Source organism: Microtus pennsylvanicus, chromosome 2 (assembly GCF_037038515.1).
Source record: "Microtus pennsylvanicus isolate mMicPen1 chromosome 2, mMicPen1.hap1, whole genome shotgun sequence".
Classification (NCBI taxonomy): domain Eukaryota; kingdom Metazoa; phylum Chordata; class Mammalia; order Rodentia; family Cricetidae; genus Microtus; species Microtus pennsylvanicus.
Window position 1 is genome coordinate 26376848 of NC_134580.1, and position 24132 is coordinate 26400979.

General features: G+C 50.6%; 1 protein-coding gene across 3 annotated transcripts in view; it reads right to left on the minus strand.

Annotated features, from left to right (window-relative positions):
* Positions 1-22599, minus strand: part of Vdr (vitamin D receptor) — a 57726-nt gene extending 35127 nt beyond the window's left edge. Inside the window, exon 1 of one of the 3 annotated variants that reach the window (XM_075960506.1) lies at positions 2345-2436. In XM_075960506.1, coding sequence (XP_075816621.1) covers positions 2345-2375 — 31 coding nt within the window. In that variant the 5' untranslated portion in view covers positions 2376-2436. Of the gene's footprint in view, positions 1-2344; positions 2437-22500 lie in introns of those variants that run through there. The other 2 variants (XM_075960508.1, XM_075960507.1) reach the window with 2 other exon arrangements.
* Between the last annotated feature and the right edge of the window lie 1533 nt (positions 22600-24132).

Here is a 24132-nt window from a genome sequence, read left to right on the forward strand (position 1 = left end):
AGGCGTCTGTGATCTGTCTATGGAGAGTTAGAGTAGGTATAAGGTGCTGAGGGGGTTAAATACAGCAACACACAGCTCTCAAACCAGATGTTTCCTGCCACGTTTAGCTCTTTTCCAGACATGCAAAACCTGAGTAGGTCCAACCCAGGGGCTAGATTCTGGGTCTTAGTGGTATGACTGGTTACCAAGGAGGGGCTGATAAAATTTCACTCTTCCTACATCTGTCCACACGACAGATAGACAGACAGACACACATACACATGCATGTGTCCTCCCTGATACCAATAGGAGGTAAATGTGGGCATACATAGATGTGAGAGTATGGGAATCTGAAAAAAGCCAATAAGGCAAACCCCAAGGGAAGAGGGTCCAGCCACCCTCCCCCCCCCCCATTATTGATGCTCTCCAGAGAGCTCTGTTCCATTGTGGCCTGACTAGGTAGGAAAGGGAACCGCCAACCCCCAAGCCCTTTGCCAACCTTGGGTACCCCCAGGTCCTAGGAATAATAGAGGAAAGGCGGTGAGTGTGGAGCTAGGCTTGCTCACCGCAGGCTGTGAGTGGCGGGAGCCAGGCCCGCTTGCCCCCAGGCAGGCGCTCCCTCTGTTCCCAAGGCTCATGGCCTGCTGACCACACTGCCCAGCAATATATGGATTTGCTAGGCTTCCTCCCTGCTTCTTAGGAAGGCTGGGATGAGAACGCGGGTAAGAAGGGGCCATTGCTTTCCTGTCTTCAACTCAGGGGTCATCCAAGTAGCTCATCGCCCTTGAAAAGTCTGGAGACATCTAACATTTCTTAGGCCTGCTAAGTGATACACACTTAATTTCATTTAATCCTCACAGTGGTCTGGGAGGCAGGGAGCACGCCCAATTTACAGATACCAAAACCAAAGTTCGGAGCTTCCCGAGTGACTTGCCAGGCGGTGGGTGGCACCCAAGCGAGGGCAAATGAGGGCAAGCTGCTTCCGGTGCCCAGGTTGCCTTGTGCAGACTCCGCCCATACCCAGTGACGTCATCAGAGCAGACATCTATTGCTCTGTACTGGGCTGCGCTCCAGGACCCTCACAGTGCTCACTCATTTAAGTCTCGCCACACCCTCATTAGTCAGGCATTGTCGTTATTCCCGCTTAGGGATGGGAAAACTGAGGGACACTGATTGTGTTTGGAGCTTAAGCAGAGTCTCCATTCACCCTGCCACACTCCCTGGGGGAAATCTCTCTGTCATTTCCCCAACCATAAGCATGTCTACTAAGCCAGAAGGGGATGCAGAAAACAACAACAAACAAACAAACAAACAAAACCCAGGGTCATAAAGGAATGATGCTGATGCCAAAGCCCTCATCCGGGCCACTCTGTCCAGCACACAGACCTTCGTCACCTGTTCAACCACAAGGTGGTCCTTTCCGGAGAAATTAGGCTCGAGTCAGCTGCCGTGTCCAAGTGCAAGTTGGTAGGAAACGGGGTCAAAGACATGGGCTTAAAACGGGGAGCAGCGGAAAAACTGCTTCATGTCTCCACACACCCACCAGCAATTGTGTTCTGAGCACAGAGAATGTCCTGCCGCTTCTGCTGGGGCTGTCCCCAGAGCAACCTACTCCTGACCCTGACCTAGCCCTGACCTTGTCTGAGCAAGAAATGAGATCACGCAGTTCCTGCCCGACACCAGTGTCACAATCTTTGCTACCCTCCACCCCCACTTGCCCAGTTCCCATATTCCAGCAGCAAAGACCCTGAGCTCAGACTAAGTCCCAGACACAGCACACACCCCTAGGTGCAATCGGTGTCTGCTCTGATGATGTCACTGGGGATAGGAGGAGTCTCAGAACCCCTAGATCCTCCTAGGGTTCTGAGAGCCACTGAGCTGAGAGGGTGCGTGCAGATGGACGGCCTGGAACTGGGAAGAGACTAGCCACGGCTGTCTTTACCAGTTCTGAGAAAGTCTCCTCCTCATGAGGATGTCACCGAAATTGATCCCTGACCTCATAGATAAGCCCCAACATACGTGCGTTAGATGACATACAGGAAGAACATAATGCCCTGTGAACTAGGATCCCCAAACACCCCCAAATGTTGGATGAGTACTCAGGAGAGGTGCCTTCAGCCAGTGTGAGAACCACAGTGATCAAACTTGGCTTTTTAGTGATTGACACTTGCTGAAAACCCCTGCTCTTTTCTAGAAGAAAATGGGAAACCAAGGCACTCCCCCACGGGGAAGAGAATTCTTCCTAACACACACCCACATAGAACCTCACATCGGGCTCTTCTGGTGTGAGTAGGCCTATGTAACTGCCAACTGCATGCCGACTTGTGTGCACATGCCCACTTCTTGCTGTTTCTTTTATGTTTACCATCTTCCAGTGCCCAGGATGAGCTCTGCATGACCCTTCTGACTTCTCCCTTGTCGTCTTGTGTCAGTTGGGCTGGCCACAGCGACACCCGTCCTTCCGTTAGCACCGTTCCGTTCTATACCCACTTTCTTAGTCCAGAGCAGCTGGGGCAGGAGGGGGCGGTGTGCAGAGTGAGCTTGAGGGAGGGGACAAGGTGAGCTGCATAAGCAGACTGCATCTAAATTTCCCCTGGCCTCACTGTCCGCCCTGTGCAGCTCAGTGTTGAAAGGTGACCTATCACGACCTGACCCAACCGCCTTCGTTCCTGTCTAGAATATTCTGATCAGTTTTCCTGATAGAGAGCCATTGCTCATGGCAATCCACTCTCTTTGGATGAAGCCCTGCTTGGAAAGTTCTTTATGCAAAGAAGCCATGTAGCTTCCAATTGCCCTGCTGGGCCAGATCCTTTCAGAGAAGCCTAGTAAGCCATTCCCTCGGGGTCTTTTTGGGGGAGGGTTTGGAGAGGTTGCCACATGGGATCATTGTGCAATTTAAAGAGATTTTTTTTCTGCCACCAGTCAGCAAATAGTCATAAAATACCCAAGAGATGCCCTATCATACAACAAAAGCATATGCTCAACTATGTTCATAGCAGCATTGTTTGTAATAGCCAGAACCTGGAAACAACCTAGATGCCTTTCAACGGAAGAATGGATGAAGTAAGTATGGAATATATACATATTAGAGTATTACTCAGCAGTAAAAAACAATGACTTCTTGAATTTTGCATGCAAATGGACAGAAATAGAAAACACTATCCTGAGTGAGGTAAGCCAGACCCAAAAAGAGGAACATGGGATGTACTCACTCATATTTGGTTTCTAGCCATAAATAAAGGACATTGAGCCTATAATTCGTGTTCCTGGAGAAGCTAAATAAGATGGTGAACCCAAAGAAAGACATATAGTCATCCTCCTGGAGATTAACTTTCATCGGGCGATGAAAGCAGACAGAGACAGAGACCCAAATTGGAACACCGGACCGAAATCCCAAGGTCCAAATCAGGAGCAGAAGGAGAGAGAGCAAGAGCAAGGAACTCAGGACCGTGAGGGGTGCACCCACATACTGAGACATTGGGGATGATCTATCAGGAACTCACCAAGGCCAGCTGGTCTGGGTCTGAAAAAGCCTGGGATAAAACCGGACTCGCTGAACATAGTGGACAATGAGGACAGCTGAGAAGTCAAGAACAAGGACACTGGGTTTTGATCCTACTTCACGTATTGGCTTTGTAGGAGCCTAGGCAGTTTGGATGCTCACCTTACTAGACCTGGAAGGAGGTGGGAGGTCCTTGGACTTCCCACAAGGCAGGGAACCTGGACTGCTCTTCAGGCTGATGAGGGAGGGGGACTTGATGGGGGAAGGGGAGGAGGCAGAAATCAGAAAGAGAGAGAGAGAGAGAGAGAGAGAGAGAGAGAGAGAGAGAGAGAGAGAGAGAATAAAAAGACCTACAATGTTATGGTGTGAATGGGGCAGGAGGGGTGGAGAAAGGAAGGAAACTCGAGGTGCATTTAATTTCGAATTGATCCCAGGTATGCTCCTGATTTGTCTTCCCAAGGGAGGAAAGGACTGCTGGAACCCTGATGTGGCTGCCTGTGCTCCGGCCAGAACTGTCTGCTGCCCCTGTGCCCGGCACTACAGCTCTGTGCCCAGTCATTATGCTTACCAAACATATTTAGCCACTCGCTGAATAATAATAAATTCTGTGACTGATGGCCCTGGCAGTTGACAGGAAGGAGGTTACGCTTTGGGGTGGTCCTTAATCAGCCATTTGGGAAATACACATCTCTGAGAACTTGTAAAAGTCATAGACTGGTACCCCATAGCATCAGGGGTAGAGAGTCATGCCATAGAAACTGGGCTACAAATTCCCATTTTTTTCAAGAATCTCTTGGCCGACGGTCCTATCATCTTTGGGTGTCTTAACGCTGGGCAAAATTCAGAGTTAGGAGCCTCAGGCAATGGGAAGGACACGTGGCTGGCTCAGATGGATCCCCACTTCTTATCAGCAACAATAATTCCTGCAAGCTGCTTTTTTTCCGGTGGAAACGCTGGCCTCAGCTTTGTCAACAAGATTTCTGGGCTGATTACTGCTCTCCAGGTAACAGGCAGGAGGCCCCATCATTGCTGGAAAGCGTGGGCTGCCATGGTGGCTGGCACAGCACACAGGGAACCAGCCCTGTCATAAGACACAAAGCCATTCTTTCTGGTTCAACAGCCGAGGAAACCGAGACCCTCAGGAAAGTAACTTATCTGAGGCTACCTAGCAAGAAAGTGTGCTTCCTCTCCACCACCCTTGCCAAGTCCTCAGAAATCTAACTGCCAGCCTGAGCATCCAGAGGAGACTTGCAGTAGTGAGAAATGAGCCCTAAGATGGGTTCATCTTTGAAGGCGGTTGTGGGGTGGCTACTGTAAAAGCCCTGATAGGATGCTGTGATCATTGAAAGTCAATCCCTCTACTACAGCAAATACAGAGAAACAGAAGGGTGGATGAGGTCTACTCTCTTGCTACATGTCCACTTCTTGGATTTAGCCTTCATAGCCAACAAGCAAGGAGTCAATGTGACTAGAAGGCATTTAGATGGATGTCGGGTTCATCTGGCCTGATCTTTTGATACTCTAGCTGGGCTTTCCTAGGATATTAAGATGGGGCATTGCTTAGGGGTGTCAGGTATATATAAAAGTTGGTAGGACAAGGATTATTTGCCCAGTGACTTGGAAACCAAGAAATAAAAATTGGGGTAACCCCAAAAATATAGGGAAATTGAGACTTCTGTGAGGATCCAACCCCAATATTGCTGTTAGCTAAATGGAGCTTTGTTTTTTGAAAAGTCCCAGTAGACACAATGTGCTTCTTCTTATAAGATACCCCCAAGTGCAGCTTTGGGTGCCCTCCACACCTCTCTCCGGGTAGAATCATCTGGTGCTGGTATACTTGCAGGAGTTCTAGAGGCTGGTTCACTGGAGCTCAGAGAATGTTCGGAGGCCCACCTCTCCCTGCCCTAGCTGACCCTGGTTAGGTTTCTTTCCCTTCTTTTCCTCCTGAGACCGATGGTCATCTCAGTCACTCAGATCCTACCTGCATCAGAGGACAGGTCAACACTCCATATCCTGTGATTCTAAGACATTGGTGGTTGTGGTGGTCCTTGGCATAAGATCTCTTGTTTGCATTCAGCCTCTAAAGCCAGCTGGATGGCCACCCAATCACTGTCCCTGGTTCTGCATCCACAAATAGTAACATGGATTGAACGTTGGGGCTGCTGTGATGACAAAAGAGACCCCTAAGAAGCCATCATCACAGAACTGTGTGTGTTAGATCAGCCAGAAGAGTGAGAAGAGCCGCAGGTTCTAGGCTGGGGAGGGCAGGAAGTCTGTGTTCCATCTCAAGCTCTCCATGCCAGATATCGTTCAGGGTGTCATGCATCTGCAGGGCTGAGAATATAACTAGCTAGTCTATCCATTCACACAGCTTGCAAAACACTGGCTGCTTGGAGTGGAAGCAAATGAATCACCCTACTCTCTCCATGTAAGCAGAGAAACTGGCCTACACATCTAGACTCCCTCCATAAGGAAGATAAAGCCTGTAGCTTCCCAGTTTTCACTACTTACTAACCCTTGATCTATCATCTAACACGTGTCCCCCTTTGTGCCTTTGCCCTAACCATAGAGGGACTGAAATCACTGCAATCTCCCCGTTGCCCCTTCTCTATTATCAGGACACAGACAGCCCACTACCGTGTATAGGAGCACAAGAGAAGGCAGGTGTCAGAGGTTGGAGCTGGGAGGTGGCAGTGAGAGGCACCTGAGACCCTGGCTACCTCTGCTCCTGGGACATCCTGTAAGAGGACTTGATCCAGGCTGTGGTGGAACCTTCACTGGCTTTTCCATTCATTCTGGGGATCAGTGAAGGGCTCTGGCTTCTCTGAGATAAGCAGGTTTGGCAAGGTCCAGTTCTATGAGTAACCAATTTACCGTAAGGTGTCCTCTATATCTCCTGGGTCCTTAGTGAGGAGAGATGGCCCCGTGTGTTCATGGAGCTCCTAAAGGCCTAGGCCAAGTGGGGGAATCTCAGTTTAGAGGGTACCAACCAACAGTTACCCCAGTGGGAGAGTCTCAGTCTTAGAGGGTACCCAAGAGTTACGCCAATGGGAGAGCCTCAGTCTTAGAGGGTATCAACAATCACCCCAAGTGAGAGAATCTCAGTCTTAGAGGGTACCAACAATCACCCCAAGTGAGAGAATCTCAGTCTTAGAGGGTACCACAGTCATCCCAAGCAAGACTGGCTGCTCCCCAGCTTTTGATTAGAGTGATTTCTCCCTAGAAGCCTTCCCCATACCTTTGATTTGCTCAGGCGTTTGCTATCCCTCTGTGCAGATCTGTGCAGATCCCTCTGGGGGACCCATCAGAGGGCAAGCAGGCAATAGCATTTTCTCTCGGTCTCACAGCGGTGGGCATTGGTGTTGGTTTCTACTACCTAATGTTTGTACCGAGGATTGAATCTTGATCCTTGAGCATGCGAGGCAAGCACTCTACTACTGAGCCATCTCCCCAGCTGCTACCTGAGCTTCGGTGGTGACCTCTGCCTTGGCCTAAGCACCGACTCCAAGGCGAAGCTGGAACTAGAAGCTGGAGGCATATGGTGAGCGAGATGTAGCTCTGGCCTTCTTGAAGCTTACAGTACACAGGAGATGACAAACAGGATCCCTTGATTCCGTGTGGCATGTGTTAGGATGCAGGCAAGCACAAGAAAGGACAGAAACATGTAGGGGAGCTCCTGTTTGCATCCCCATGGGATGTGGTGTAGACCCTGAGTCATAGGGGAATTCTCATAGAGCTGTTAGTCACTGGGCTACAAGAGTGAGGCAGAGGAGAGAGGGTTCTAGAACATTTCAGCCCAGTTTAAGTGACCAACACACACACACACACACACACACACACACACACACACACACACACACACACACCAAAGCTTTCACTGGAGAAGATGGATGAACAAATGATTTAACCAGGGCAGAAGGAAGCTGATGAACAAGGCAGCTCTCATGTCACCGGTCAATCCTCCTCCTATTCATCAAGTTTCCTAGGGCGGTGAGATATGGTTGCTAGGCACAGGAAGAGCAGATACCACCCAGTTTCCAGATCTCCAAATCTTCTTCTGCCAGGCCATTCTGGGAACCCTGGCCCTCCTGGGAACAAGTCACTTCCTGGTTGCCAGGAGTCACTTTAAGGAAGGAGACTGGGTGCAAAAATACGGGGCTCACAAACAGCTTACATCGTGGATGGGGTGGTGAGCACTGTCTTTGAAGAGGCATATGCCAAAAACACATCGAGGCCAGATGTCCACATTCACTAGTGCCCATACGTGAGCCTCACCTAACCCAAAATCTCTAATGGACAGTAATGCTTGAATTCAATGTATCAGGCCAACACTGTTGGAGGGTTCTTCCCCAGGACCACAGAGGCGTAGGGAAGGTCGGCCTCTCCAGGCCATTGCCCACATTGCCCAGCTCGTGCCCACTGGCGATCATTCTCCTTTGTTTTCTTTAGGTACCCTGGGCAGAGGGAAATGGAGCAGATTTAAATCCTAGCACGGCTTTTGATAAAGGCCACCTCAGGAGAAAGGAGTTAATCTGTGGGTCTCTAGAGGGATGGATTCTCTCTCCTGGTAGACAGCAACTGTGGCCCACAAGCAGGGACCTAAACAGAAGGTGGCCCATGACCATCTTCCTCCCGGATTCCTAGACCCCCCCGTACTACACAGAACTCCTCTTTGTCTTCCAGCTTGCCAGCAAAGGCAGATATCCTGGAGAAGGGGTTGAAGAGGCAGTTCAAAGCTTGACTCTATAAAGACTTTCAGAAAGAGCCTTCTGTGTTTAAGGCCCTCCCGATGCTTGCTGTCCCATGGAGCCAGGCTTTGCAGAGAGGTGGGGGACCGTGATCAATGGCGCTCACTCATTACTGGCTTTCCTACCCGAGCTGGCTTTACTGAATCAGCTGGAGCCGCTGCCAGCTGAGCAGGCAGTGTGTAGCTCTCTAGGTGAGGCCAGTGGCCATGGTCCTTCCTGCCGCGGTACTTCCTGGGAGTAGAGGTGGTGACCCCTCCACCCACTGTTTCCCCTTCTGTCCCAGAACTCCTCCTGACCTGAAAAACATCTCTGTAGCCAGTTCTTCAGGAGCTCTGGATTGAAGTTTAACAGAGACAAAAATAATTCTCTTGAGTGAGCTATTTTCTGCTTCACTTTTGGAATAATAGCTCATGGTGACAGGCAGTGGGGGTGGAAACTGGCCACGGGCCACCATCCTCTTAGGTCCTTCCACATGCCCACAGCCTACCCCCCCCCAGTCACTACTGTCTGTCACCACCTGCTGCCACTTGCCCCCACCTGTGGACTCGGGGTGGGAAGTGAAGGTCAGCCCTTGGGGGAGCCAGGGGTGGGAAGTCTTCATGCATAGCTCTCTTTGAATGGGAAGAGGAAAAACAAGGCCCCTTCATTGAGCCTCAAGTTAAACTATAAACATCTCACAAGACTGTTGAATCAGCTGAGATGAAACATTTCCAAACGTGTTATAAAAGTTGTCCCACTCCATAGAAGCGTTAGCTGTTACGTTACTATGATTCTCCCGGGTATTGAAGAGGGGGAGAAGGAGTAAATTCAGGAAGAAGGCAGAAGCTAAGAAAGGCATAATTAAGGATTTGAGGCATGTAATAGGCTCTCTGCTGGCACGTCGAAGCACTAAGTCCAACCTGGCAGGACCGAGGGTAGAGCAGGGGTTGGGATGTAGCTCAGTGGTAGATCACCGAGGCCCAGGTTCAATTCCCAGCACTGCACACAGGCACAGAGGTCGTTTGTAATATATGCTGAGCACCGGCTTTTTAACAAAGCTCCACTGTTTTCATGGTATTGTTTTGTTTTGCCTAGCGATCCGTTTTCTCACTGTTAGCTCCTTGTGGTTTTGTTTGCTTGTTTTGTTTGGTTGAGACAGTGTCTTATGTAGCCCCTCTTGGCCTCAAAGTCTCTACATAACCAAGGAAGATCTTGAACTTCTGATCCTCCTGATTTTGTTTCCCAAGTGTTGGGATTGCAGGTACAGATAACCAAGCCCAGTTTATGCCATGTTGGGGATTCAAACCCAGGGCTTTGAGGCCACTAGGCAAGTGCTCTGCCAACTGAACCACACCCCCTAGCCTTAGTGGCTTCTTTCTTATCTTCTTTTCATGACTTTCCCTCTAACGCTCATGGGAGAATCACTGACTGGAGAGACAATGTTTGGGAGGTTGAAAGAGAGGAAGGGGGAAACTGGAGGAAAGGAGGGACCTCAGGGGTCAGCCGAACACTTTCTGGATCACTCACCACAGTGAGTTCTGTGGAAGGGCCAAGTAAAAACTGTTCTAGTGGGAGGCTTTCCCGTCTCCTATGCAGTACTCACCCACTAAAATGAAGTAGCGGAGGATTCTTTAGAGAGCTGAGAGCCTCAGAAGGCCATGCGTTCTGTTGCCTACCCCATCTCCAACTGAGAGTACACACCTTTGTTTGTTTGTTTTTGTTTTTTGAGACAGGGTTTCTTTGTGTAGCCTTGGCTATCCTAGAACTCGCTCTGTAGACCAGGCTGACCTCAAACTCACAGAGATCCGCCTGCAGTCACTGCCACCCGACAAGAGTACAAGTCTTAAAAATTCATTATCAGGGCTGGTGAGATGGCTCAGTGGTTAAGAGCACTAACTGCTCTTCCAGAGGACCCAGGTTCAATTCCCAGCACCCACATGATGGCTAACGACTGTCTATAGCTCCAGTTCCAGAGGATCTGACACTGTCACACCAATGTATATAAAATAAAGTTAAATAAATTAAAAAATTCATTATCAGTATTGAACAACAGAGCAATTTAATCTGATATAAAGTGTTCGTCATGCCTAAGGACCCGGTTTGGATTCTCAGCACCCATGTAAAAGCCAGCATGGTAAATTGTATCCATAATCCCAGCGCTGGAGAGGAGACATGAGGATCCCTGCGGCTTTCTGGTCTGGCCAAATTAATGAGCTCTCCACGTTCAGTAAGAGATAATGTCTCATCAGAACAGGTGTAGGGAGCAGGGCCACGCTGGAGCATACCCTTAATCCAGGTCTGGTCTACAGAGAGAGTTCCAGCATATAATGTCTCATCAGAACAGGTGTAGGGAGCAGGGCCACGCTGGAGTACACCCTTAATCCTGGTCTGGTCTACAGAGAGAGTTCCAGCATAGCCAGGAATATACAGAGAAACCCTGTCTCAAAAAAACAAAACAAACAAACAAACAAAAAAAACCCCAAACAAACAAAAGAGAAACAAACAACAGAGAAAGACACCCGAGACTGACTTCTGGCTGGTAGGTGCTTACACAGCCCAATGCCTCTCACACACAACCCCATCCCTCACACACAACCCCATCCCTCCATCCCTCACACACACACACACACACACACACCACCCCATCCCTCACACACACAAACCTATCCCTCACACACAGTCCCATCCCTCACACACACAAACCCATCCCTCACACACAGTCCCATCCCTCACACACAAACCCATCCCTCACACACAGTCCCATCCCTCACACACACAAACCCATCCCTCACACACAAACCCATCCCTCACACACAAACCCATCCCTCACACACACAAACCCATCCCTCACACACACAAACCCATCCCTCACACACAAACCCATCCCTCACACACAAACCCATCCCTCACACACAGTCCCATCCCTCACACACACAAACCCATCCCTCACACACAGTCCCATCCCTCACACACACAAACCCATCCCTCACACACAAACCCATCCCTCACACACAAACCCATCCCTCACACACAGTCCCATGCCTCACACACACAAACCCATCCCTTACACACAAACCCATCCCTCACACACAAACCCATCCCTCACACACAAACCCATCCCTCACACACAGTCCCATCCCTCACACACACAAACCCATCCCTCACACACACAAACCCATCCCTCACACACAAACCCATCCCTCACACACAAACCCATCCCTCACACACAAACCCATCCCTCACACACAGTCCCATCCCTCACACACACAAACCCATCCCTCACACACACAAACCCATCCCTCACACACACAAAACCATCCCTCACACACACAAACCCATCCCTCACACACAAACCCATCCCTCACACACACAAACCCATCCCTCACACACACAAACCCATCCCTCACACACACAAAACCATCCCTCACACACACAAACCCATCCCTCACACACAAACCCATCCCTCACACACACAAACCCATCCCTCACACACAAACCCATCCCTCACACACAAACCCATCCCTCACACACAGTCCCATCCCTCACACACAAACCCATCCCTCACACACACAAACCCATCCCTCACACACAAACCCATTCCTCACACACACAAACCCATCCCTCACACACAAACCCATCCCTCACACACACAAACCCATCCCTCACACACAAACCCATCCCTCATACACAGTCCCATCCCTCACACACACAAACCCATCCCTCACACACAAACCCATCCCTCACACACACAAACCCATCCCTCACACACAAACCCATCCCTCACACACAAACCCATCCCTCACACACAGTCCCATCCCTCACACACACAAACTCATCCCTCACACACAAACCCATCCCTTACACACAAACCCATCCCTCACACACAAACCCATCCCTCACACACAAACCCATCCCTCACACACACAAACCCATCCCTCACACACACAAACCCATCCCTCACACACAAACCCATCCCTCACACACAAACCCATCCCTCACACACAAACCCATCCCTCATACACAGTCCCATCCCTCACACACACAAACTCATCCCTCACACACAAACCCATCCCTCACACACAAACCCATCCCTCACACACACAAACCCATCCCTCACACACACAAACTCATCCCTCACACACAAACCCATCCCTCACACACAAACCCATCCCTCACACACACAAAACCATCCCTCACACACACAAACCCATCCCTCACACACACAAACCCATCCCTCACACACACAAACTCATCCCTCACACACAAACCCATCCCTCACACACAAACCCATCCCTCACACACAAACCCATCCCTCATACACAGTCCCATCCCTCACACACACAAACTCATCCCTCACACACAAACCCATCCCTCACACACAAACCCATCCCTCATACACAGTCCCATCCCTCACACACACAAACTCATCCCTCACACACAAACCCATCCCTCACACACAAACCCATCCCTCACACACAAACCCATCCCTCATACACAGTCCCATCCCTCACACACACAAACTCATCCCTCACACACAAACCCATCCCTCACACACAAACCCATCCCTCATACACAGTCCCATCCCTCACACACACAAACTCATCCCTCACACACAAACCCATCCCTTACACACAAACCCATCCCTCACACACAAACCCATCCCTCACACACAAACCCATCCCTCACACACACAAAACCATCCCTCACACACAAACCCATCCCTCACACACAAACCCATCCCTCACACACAAACCCATCCCTCACACACACAAAACCATCCCTCACACAGTCCCATCCCTCACACACACAAACCCATCCCTCACACACAAACCCATCCCTCACACACACAAACCCATCCCTCACACACAAACCCATCCCTCACACAGTCCCATCCCTCACACACACAAACCCATCCCTCACACGCACTGTAGAGAAAAAGAGAGGAGAGGCAGGAAGAGAGAGGGGGAGGGGTTGTACCACATAGAAACAAAAACAAAAACCACCCAGAATGCATGTCTAGCATATCTAGCTTGCTTGCTATAAAAACATAATTGGATCATGAGGCCACACTGGGCTGTAGCACCAACAGCATGGCTTGAAGTGAGCCCCATCTTTATATCAGCCTGATGTCCTCTGGTCCATCTCATTCCATCCCTCCAGCTGTACTCTCTGGCTTTGGCCCCTGCACCAGACCACTGTGACAGAAGAGCCCTGTGGTCAGAAGACACAGCTGGAAGGGGAGCTCTGGGGCCAGCCTGCACAGCTGGAAGGGGAGCTCTGGGGCCAGCCTGCACAGCTGGAAGGGGAGCTCTGGAGCCAGCCTGCACAGCTGGAAGGGGAGCTCTGGAGCCAGCCTGCACAGCTGGAAGGGGAGCTCTGGAGCCAGCCTGCACAGCTGGAAGGGGAGCTCTATGGCCAGCTTGCACAGCTGGAAGGAGAGCTCTGGAGCCAGCCTGTACAGCTGGAAGGGGAGCTCTGGGGCCAGCCTGCACAGCTGGAACGGGAGCTCTGGAGCCAGCCTGCACAGCTGGAACGGGAGCTCTGGAGCCAGCTGACCTGGCCGGCTCAGGCTCTGGTTCTTTCCTTGTCCTTGCTGTGCTCATAATTGCCTACACTCTCTCAGCTTCTGTTCCCTTATCTGTGAAAGGAGAAAAATAAGAGTACACACCTCCTCAGCCTGTGGGACAATTCGTGCCAACCGCTGAGTTCCATGTCTGGCACACACCACCTGCTCAATCAGTTTTGGTGCTGGTGACTGTGCCCGAATGATGTGATCACTGGGGAAAATTCACCCAAACTTCAGTCTGGCTTTTAAAGATAATTTAACCTTGTAAACACTGCCCCTCACCATTTCTTTTTAATTCAGCCTGCTCAATCTATCCACATACAAAGGAATTTCTATTTAATAAGAGACTTCTGAAGGACTCTGTGATGTATTTGGACTCCGTTGTCGAGCTGGGACTTTTTGATGGCGGGATTCTGTTCTCAGGGCTCAGATGGAGCCGGGACAGTGAGCGACTGAACACATAGTCATGGCACTGTCGGGTCCAAGATCTCCACCCCAAGCCAGCCCTCAACTCTTCAGGCATTTGGTATTCAAAGGGGTCCTGCTACAGATTTGACTGTTTCTCCTCCCAGGGTCAGAAAATCCTAGGTCCTCCTTGGGAGATCCCTGATTTAAATGCTCTCCCTTCATCTCCAGTTTCTCAGGCTGCACATGGGATCGTAACAAAGGCATCGGATCTTAAATGGAGTTCACTAGGATGGAATTTTACCTGAGGCAGCCCCTCCTCCACTTCTTAACATCATGGCACCCAAGATGTGCGTGTGCTTGCCAAATAGGCTGGGCAGAGGTAACTTCCCATCCCTGGCACAAGGCCGGAAATTCAGAACCATTTGGAACAAAGAACTCTGCCCTGAAGGTGTTTTCCAGCACCTCCGGGCCAGCTTGGAGCTGCCCTGCTCCCCCTGGCCAGGCCTCACTGGCCATTTCATTTCCAGCCCTCATGAACAAGAAGGGGAGGGGGCACTGAGCTGAAAGGCGACCTCCACTAAAGAGGAGAGAGTCACCACGTGAAGAGGGCTCCTCTCCATTCTGGAAAGACCATAACTGAGTACTGGTTCTTTCCCGGTAACTTAATGACTTTGAGCAGGAGAACCAACCTCTTAATCCCTTTGAACCTCTGTTTCCTCTTCATAAATCAGGGAGAGGCTTAAGTGAGAAAACATATAAGAAACATTTAATAGAGTGCCTGGAACATGGTAAGTCTTAAAACCTTTGGTTAATATGACTTTCAGCTATTATATAATATGGTAACCCTCCTAAGGGTCAAAGGTTGCTGTAGGGAGAGACACTGGAGGGAGCTGGCAGTGTGGGCAGCATGGGGGAGAAGGTAGGCAGGGCTTGGCTATTAAGCCCTGCTTGGACCTGGCAGCCAAGGTGAGTGAGGCTTGAGGCAGAGGTACTTGCCTGCCCTTGGAGCTGACAGGCACAGACTGGCTGGGGTAATTATAGCGTTGACGGCTAGGGTGGCCCATGCAACTGCCCAGCCAGCCACATTCTTTAGTCGGGTGGGTGGGCAGCTGAGTGTTTATGTGGCTACCAGGGTGCTGAGCAGATAGCAAACCCTTTTCCTGGCATCCCCAGGCGGGCTCCTCTCTGTATCCCATCTCAAGCCCGCAGCTGCTCCCTGCTTCCCAGACAAGACAAGTCAGAAAGCTAAAGAGACAAGGTCAGACTGAACAATTGACCAAGTGTCCTAGAAGGATCCTAGAAGCCCTGTAAGAATCTCATCACAGCCCAGCTGTGATGAACTAATGCTCATGGCTCACATATTCCAATCCTTTTTGAAAAATGTACGTCCAAGGAAAATGTGTATCTCTCCCGAACCATTTGACAAAAATGCAACCCAGTAGGTGTTAATTGAGCATCTAAGCATATATGCTCGGGGGAGAGGTGAAGGGTTGTGAAATTTTGGCAAGCTTGTAGACTTGGGTCCCTCGTTCACTGCTGGTAGGAAGCTAGAAAGATAAAAAGACAGCCACACCCAGAGGTCGGGCACAGAGGTCACAATACCAGGGTCCTCCTGTCCACAGTGCCTCAGACTAGCACACCCATGGGCCAGAAACCAGGTCTTTGGGCCCTGACAACACCACGGTAGCTAAAAAGGGCTGCAGAAGCATGTCTAGCATGACTCTATCGTTGTAGAGATGAAGTCAGTATTAAGTTAAAAAACATGAGAAAGAACGGAACTTCCATGCACAGCCAAAGAGAGAATATTGGACTTTAAAAAAAAATTATCAATGCCAAACATGGAATTCTATGTGTATCAGCAATGATGAGCTAGGAAGCAAGCATGCTATCGTTTGATAGGAGCCCCAAACTGGAAACAACCCAGGTGACTGACCACAAGAGGGAGGACATACAATGCAATACTCGATCATGCCATTAGCTACTGTGCGTCCGTGTGGAGGAGCCTCAGAAACAGAGCCCCAGCGAAGGGACATGTGGCAGCCAGTGATGCAGGCAAACCTCGGTGCCATGCAACCCTGCATTGCACACTGCTTCAGAAACACACTGAGATGAGCACTTAGAAAGAAAACAAGGAATGATAAACCCAAATTTCCCTTGCGCTGGGGAGTGAGAGGGGGGCCGGGAAGCAGGGCAAGGCCAAGGGTCTGGAGAGAAGGCACAGTGGGTAAAGTGTTTGCCCCCAACGCATGAGGGCTTCAGTTTGATCTCTGAGTGGCAGGGAGTTTGTAATCCCAAACTGGGAGGCAAATTTGCGGACAGGCAAATCCCAAGACTCACTGTCTGCCACTCTAGCCTTATTGATGCACTCCAGCCAGTAAGAGGTGGCCATGTTCCACAAGTTGACACCTGAGGTTGTCGTCTTTTGACCTGCATGCCTGCCTGTGTGCACGTGCGCACAAAGAGAGAGAGAGAGACAGAGAGAGATGAACACCCACACACATGTGCACACAGTAAGATTTTTTACATTTATTCATTTATGATGTGCGCATGTGTGTGTTCACATGTGCGGGCACCACAGTATGGACGCGGGTGTCGGAGGACAACTTGCAGGAATCAACTCTCCCCTTCTGCCATGTGGCTTCTGAGGACTGAACACATCTTGCCAGTTCTGGCAACAAGAACCGTTCCCCACTGAGTCTTTCTGTCAGCCAGACACACATATACTCTAAAAAGCTTAATTAATTACTGTAAATGCTCTACTCCTAACGGGTGATTAGCTCCTAACTGTTGCATAACATCTGTAAGCATGGTATATACTCTTGTATGCTATATTATTTCTCAGTTAAAAAACAAAACAGAAAAACAGCTAAAGAACCTGGATCACACAGAACGCTCCCTCAGAATCACACCCAGCAATGCTCCCGGGCTCCTTGTCTAACACAGGATGAGAAATCAGTTTACCAAATCTGTGTTCAGCCAAGCACTAGGGTGGCCATTTCTGAGTTCCCACAGAAACTTTCTCAACACTTGGGTTTCTGTGCTATCAATTTGGAAATGGCTTGCTAATCTTTCTTTTTGCTGTTAAACTCCTGCTGTCTTAGCTCATGCCCGCCAAATAACTGTGAGCCTTTAAGAGCCTACTTTGTGCCAGGTGCTTGACTCAGCTAATCTCAACAATCATGCATCTACCATCACCCCCAATTTATAGACAGGGAAACAGGAATTTGGAAGGATTAAGGAATCCGCCTAAGGTTTCTAACTAGAAAGTGTCAAATCCAGAAACCCTGACTCTATTTCTCTTGCTCCTCTCAGCTGCTTGCCCAGCCTCAAACCCTCTAGCCACATACTAGAGAACATTGTAGCATGTACTGCCCAGGGGAAGCATGTACAGGAAAGGGTTTAGGTGTTCAGCACAGGGCCTGACTGGAGGCCATCAGAACAGATGAGAGATCCATTTCTCCAGGTAAGAGAGCTGGAGTCAGGAGCCTAAAAGGGACAGTCGGGGCAGGGTCGGGGTAGTTAAAGGAGAAGAACTCGGATGGCTGGCGGGACGGTGGCTTCTAACCTGCTCACTTGGCAAGCCCCGGAGATTTGTTTCAAAATGAAACAAGATTTCTGACTTCATTGCCTTCTAGGCCATCCAAGTCTTGCTGGATTTTGTGCAACTTCTGCGCAATGTTACATTTCTCAGGTTCTTTGAAGCCTCTGAAATACAGTGTGCATCTCAGACCACAACAGAGGCGTAGAAGTTTTAAAGGAGCCTTTTGAGACACCACCATCCCCAGAGCAACCTTTGGCCAAAGAGAATTTACTCTCAGGTCAGCTTGTTCAAACTAGTTAGTAAATCTAACCCTACAGCTCACAAACGTGTATTACGGGCCTATAACACGCCAGCCACAGCTCTAAGTGTCTGTGACTGCCCTGGGAACACAGACGTGTAGAGATCCTGGGGGCTGCTAACATGGTTTCAGCATCCTACAGACTCGAGTATCAGTCCTGACTCTCCTTCACATGTTGCAACCTCACCAAGCCTCAGTTTCCCCCATTACAGAGTGGGCACAGGAGTTGCTCCTTCTTAACAAGGTAGAGTGGCGGGGCCAGGAGGCTGTGTTTATTAAGAACACGGAATAGCATCCGGTGTCTAGTGCTCAGCCAGCCACACTGCTCCTGGAGTTAGGACTCCGGCGCCAGCAGGTGGCACACACTAGACCTGCCACCAGCAAAGGCTGGAGAGCGCCACAGTGCCTGGATTGTCACACCGCACAGAACACCTCAAAGCTTCAGCTTGGCATCAGAAGGCCAGTGAGAGGCGGTAGCTTCCCAGGAACTGGTACTAGGTCCTGCCCAAACTCCACTTTCCCGCTGGTACAGCTGCCCACACCCTGCTAAGGACCAGGACTCTCCCCTGTGCAGAATGAGGACTTTGTGTGGCATCTGCTTCTGGGAACATTGCTTAGTCTATTCTTTGGCACGAGACCTGCAGGGCAGGTTTGAAGAAGCACGGCGCACACTCAGCCTCTCCAGTTCCCTCTGCTCCTGCCTCGAGCCTCTGCCGTTTGCCCACCAGCCACCCTGTTCTCCCTCAGCCAGGCTGGGGGAGGTCTCACCCCCTACACACGAGCAGGTGGGATTTCCAAAGAGGTCCTCCTCGCTCTTTACATTTGCGGTGATGAGAAAGGATGACTTTCTGCTTGCCAGAGTAGACAGTCATCCCACAGTCACGGAGGCTCCGCTCCCCCGTGGCTTTCGCCCTAACCACTCAGACACTCAGCCTCTGGGGATCTCCAGAGAGGCTGCCCGGAGCATTTGGACCACAAGGCCCAGGACTAAGCACAGAGGGCAGTTTCTCTTCCACATGTCACTACCACAGGATGCTGTTACTGCCGCCAACGCCTGTCGCTTAGGTTGAGCAAGAAGCGTCTGTCCCCACCCTGGACCATTTCTCCAACAGTCAGAGACAGGATACACAAATGCTAGCATCCAAGGGCATCAGTTCCGTGCCTTGCTCGGCAGCTTCTCCGGGGCTCTTCTTTCTATCTTGGTTGTCATTTCCCTAGATCTTGATTCCAAGTGACCTGTGTCCTTTACCTACATGGACAAGGTCTGACTGCCGTTGCCTTCCTGGTTGTGCACTCACTTCAGAGCAGGACTTCTGTGTGGGACATCAGAGTCCCCAGAGGTCTGGGAAACTGGAAGGACAGAGAAGAGTCTAAAGGAAAGGGAAGAGAGGCAGCACAAGGCAGCGTCTTTGTTTCACTAACTTCAACCCCCACCCCACCCCCAGTTCACCTGGGGAAGCTGAAGAGTTCACAGGTCTTCGCATCTCTGTCTGGGGTGGGGTGGCATGGGACAATCCAAAGGCAAGGCGGGCCACAAGTGAAAGATGAAAGAATGTCACTTCAGTGGTGGGCTGCATCTCAGGACAGTGTGACTAGGAGCAATTCTATCCTTGAGGAAGGGACCGGAATTGGCTGACTAGGTCAGAGGGCAGGCAGGGGTGTAGGGGTTGCCTGAGAATTCTGTGGCCTCACCCTCTCACCTCAGCATTAAGTCTCTCCCACCCTCCTGTCCCTGAATCACTCTGTGTGATCTCTCCTTGGTTTGGATGGTGAGATGCTCAGCTCGCCCTGGTTTGGGTTTATGTCTCTACATGGCCATGCACAAAACCCCCCTTTAACTCATGAGCATCCCAGTTTGGACAGTAAATCATACAGTCACTAAGGAAGGTTAAGAACACATCAGAAAGAAGCAGCTAGAAGTGAGGTCCTGGGGGTCTAGAGAAGCTGCTGGGCTGGCTTCAGTCCCGTCAGAGCCTTTGGACAGGACAGCAGTGGAGATAGCACCAGGCTGCTCTTTTGGAGGCTGAAGCCTGGTTTGCTGGGATCTGCTTGCTGGCATCCCTTGGCAGCCTGGCACCACGCCGGGGCACACACGAGGCTCTGAATCAAATCTGGTCATGTCTTTTATTCCCTCTACCTGCATCCCGAATGGACTCCCAGCAGTGACAAGCGGAAGCTTGAACCCTCTAATCCACTATCCAGCTACAAATCAGAAGGTACCCCAGGTACCTTGGCCTTGCCATTCTGATAGAGAGCAGCAGCCCAGAGACTGGTCTTAGCCAATTCCTAGGATATGGGCTGGAAAACTGAACAACAGAATTATCCTATCTTGGATAACTTCTTGGTCTAGCCCACCAGACCCTAGGCCAGCGGTTCTCAACCTATGGGTCATGACCCCCACAGGGGTCACATATCAGATATTCTGCATATCAGATATTTGTACTACAAGTCATAACAACATCACAATGATAGTTATGCATTAGCAATGAAATGATTTCATGGTTGGGGGGCACCACAACATGAGAAACTATATTAAAGGGTCACAACATTAGGAAATTTAAGAACCACTCCCTAGGCCTTCCTCTATTGGGGACCCAGGCTTTGGATACCTGCAATCCATGCTGAAGGCAGAGGTCTTTGTGGGCTTCCTAAGTGACTCTGTCCATCAGAGAGATCAGGTCAGAGACAGGTAAGTGGAGCATCCCAAAGCACAGGTACATTCAGGGCCTCCAGAATATCCAGTCTTATGATTGTATCTGGAGAAGCATGAGGGGTCAGCTGGGCTGCCTGGCTCTCTTCCTTTCTCTCCTTTCCTAGTCCTTCCTCTGTCTTGGTCAGGAACCAAGTCATGGCTGCTCAAGAACAGCCAAACCTAAAGCCATGAGACTCTGCCAGAACACAGAATGTGGACTCCTACTTTTTGCAGTTTGAGGCAATGTCACAGTGTTGGCCCCCCTGGGTTCTTCTCAAACAAGCTAGAAGATGTTACTGTGTGGGCCCAGGTCACCTATTTCTTCCCAAGGGTCTCTTGTATCCAAAACAAAGCCAGCAGAGACTTTCACTCTTACTACCTGTTCTGGCTGCTTGCCGGTACCGAAAATTATTCCAGAGAGATCCACAGAGTTCTTTCCAGTCTTCAGCTGGGAAAGGAATAGAGACATTTCCCAAATGGAAAATACCCTTAGCCCACAGAGTTGAGGATCCTGGGTCCAGACAACCCCTCTCTGCCTCTCCGAAATCCATTCTTACTCCCTAGCCTGGGGAAAGCAGTCCTTGCCTTTTCTGTTCGCAAAACCTTCTGGTGTCTCCTGTATGCCTGCCATACTAGGCAAGACGGGTAGCTTACATGGTAGAAAAGGAACCAGTAGCCGGTAAGTCCACAGTACTGGGATGTGCCTCCTATTCCAGAGACTAGTCAAAGTCTCTTCATGGTCATCTATAATCATCCCATGGCCATCAAACAACCACTGCTGACACTCCCACACCTCCGATGTCCAGGAATAAGACAGCCTTCCACAGGGCAATAGGGCAGAGCTGAACCCTGTCCAAGGGAACTTCTAGAAAGCTCAGAAAATGCCTGCCCAATTGCTTGCCTGGGCTCTGGCCCCTCTGCTGCTCCTGAGCCCAGACAGGAGGCTGACTCACTCACCACAAGGAGGAGCAGGAGGAGGAAGAGGAGGAGGAGCAGCAGGAGGAAGAGGAGTGTGGCCTAGGATAAGAGAACCAAGGCTCCCCCAGCACAAGAAGACAACCTCAGGTAGGTGACAGAGGTAGTGGAAACTGGGGACACAGAGATCACAGGCAGTTCCCTCTGGATCTCACTCACCACGGAATTCAAGGTCCCTCACTCTCCAAAGAGAACCTATTTCTTAAAACCCATCCCTCAATTTCCACGTCGGTCCCTGAGTTCCTCGGGACATCTGTGGACAGGCTCTTCTGAAAAAGAAATCCAGTCCACTACGTCTCAAAGCACCGGCGGTTTTAGAAAGTCAAGAAAGGAAAACTCCATTTAAAAGATTTAACTTCATTCTCACAGGTGATCACACAGGAGCTCTACGTGGGAATAAACAGGCTACACACACTCCACCCCCAGAGACCTTAGCTCCATTGACAGTCAATCACTCCCTTTCTTACTCCTCCACTCCGCGCCAAAGCGTCGGTCCGAGGAAGGAAACAAACGCTTGTTGTCCAGTGCAGAGAACCGTCTTAGCGAAGGACTCCTGCGCTGAGCCGCCCGAGCATCGCGGAGGTGGCTGCCTCCTCGCCAGGCTCGCATGAATTTCAGCTTTCTCAGACCTGGGTGCCCTCTCAGAGTCCCAACCTCATGGCACCACAGTCCGGATCTCAGACACCAACTTTGCTCCCGAGACTTTGACTCTAGTGCTTACGCCCGAGCACTCAGACCTCTGGATCCCAGACGCCCGCCCCCGAGTTTATCCCTTACCCAGGACCCACTTCCCAATGCTCTCCGATCCTCACCTGGTCCGGCGGGTGGACACGCTGCTTGTCGCTCCCGGGCGTTTGGGGTTCGGCAGCCGCCTTTTGACAAGTAGAGACGGCTCAGCACCTGGCCCCGCCCCTATAAGGGACCGCCCCATAAGGCCCCGCCCCGGGCCTTGCCTTAGCCACGCCCGCCAGATCCAGTCCTCTCCTGTTTTAAACCTTCTTGACTTGGAATCAACCACTGCACTGTCGCCTAGGTGACCCTACCTTATGAAAGGGTCCACGACCTGAGGCCACAGCGAGGCGCAAGCTTCTGACCTCCGTGGGGCAGTCTTCCATGATCTCGTGTGTGCAGATCCACATTTCTGCCTGCGGTGATCCGTGTCGCCACCCCTGCCGCCTCTGTGGTTCTACCCAGTCGGCTGCAGACGCCTCCGCCAGGTGCGTCACCCGCACCTGAGTTGACCCGGGACCCCGACGCCCGCGGCGCGCTGCGGGGAGCCGTTCTCGGTGGCCCGCTGGGAAATCGCCGGCAAGTTTCTGCTGCAGCCGGACTGTGCTCAGCCGGACTCCACCAGTTAGGATAAGCACAGGGGGACCGGAGTGGAGGCTGAAATCGCGTCCTCTCTCCTACCTCGTGTTCCACTTAACCACCGCTAAGGAGCACGTTCCTGGCTAATTTCGTTCTCATTCCAGCTGGCTTTGCCTTAGCTTCTGTAGTCTCTGCACCCCCAGACCCTCCCTTGCCAGCGAGACTCTGATGTGAAGGAATAAAACAGGCACAAAGTTCACCCCAAGAACTGAAACTGTGGATGGCTACTGAGAACTCACTCTAGAAAAATGTGAATAAAAATTACTCTCTACCATAACACATGTTCCACACTGCACCAGATGCTGGAAGACGATGGGGTCGATAGGGCTTCCTCCTTTGAATGGGAGGATGTTTGAATCAATAAACCTAAGAGTGTTCTAGAATACAAATACCCGTTGAGGAAGTTCGGGAAGGGACAGGGAGGTCAGGAGCCAAGGCTCAGGGAGGATGAGAACTAGTGATTTGCCCATAAAGACCCAGACAGAAGATCAATGAAGGACGAGAGCCCAAATAGTGCGTTAGAGCGGGAGAAATTCAGTCCCTTTCTTCCTGCCGGCTGACCCTAAGAAACCGACAGGGGCTAAACAGAGAGCTTCCCGAAAGTGGAACTCTGAGGACAAGCCGTGAAGGGTCTATCATGGGAACGTTCTGGATAGGCTTTTACATTCTAGAAAATGGGAGATACCCGTTGTTTGAGTTCGGGGATGGACAATCTATGTCAAATAAATGAATGGAAGCGGTCTTTTGAAAGCCCTATTAGTCAGGTGGAGGGGTTTTCTATTCTAAATGAATCACTTTCCAGAACATTATGGAAAAGCTGACTGTCATGAGAAAAAAAAAAACCTAAGAGGAAATCTCAACACCCAACACCTTAGGGCATTCTGAAGTCCCATGAGCCTCTGGAAGAGGTTAGGAAGATGAAAGCCTACATACTCCATAAGTGATCACCTGTGTCTTTTCTCACAACAGTGAAGCTGGAAGTTAACGCATGTGACATATTGTATAAAAAGAATTCTCTGGAGCCGGATGGTGGCGGCGCAAACCTTTAATCCCAGCACTCAGGAGGCAGAGCCTGG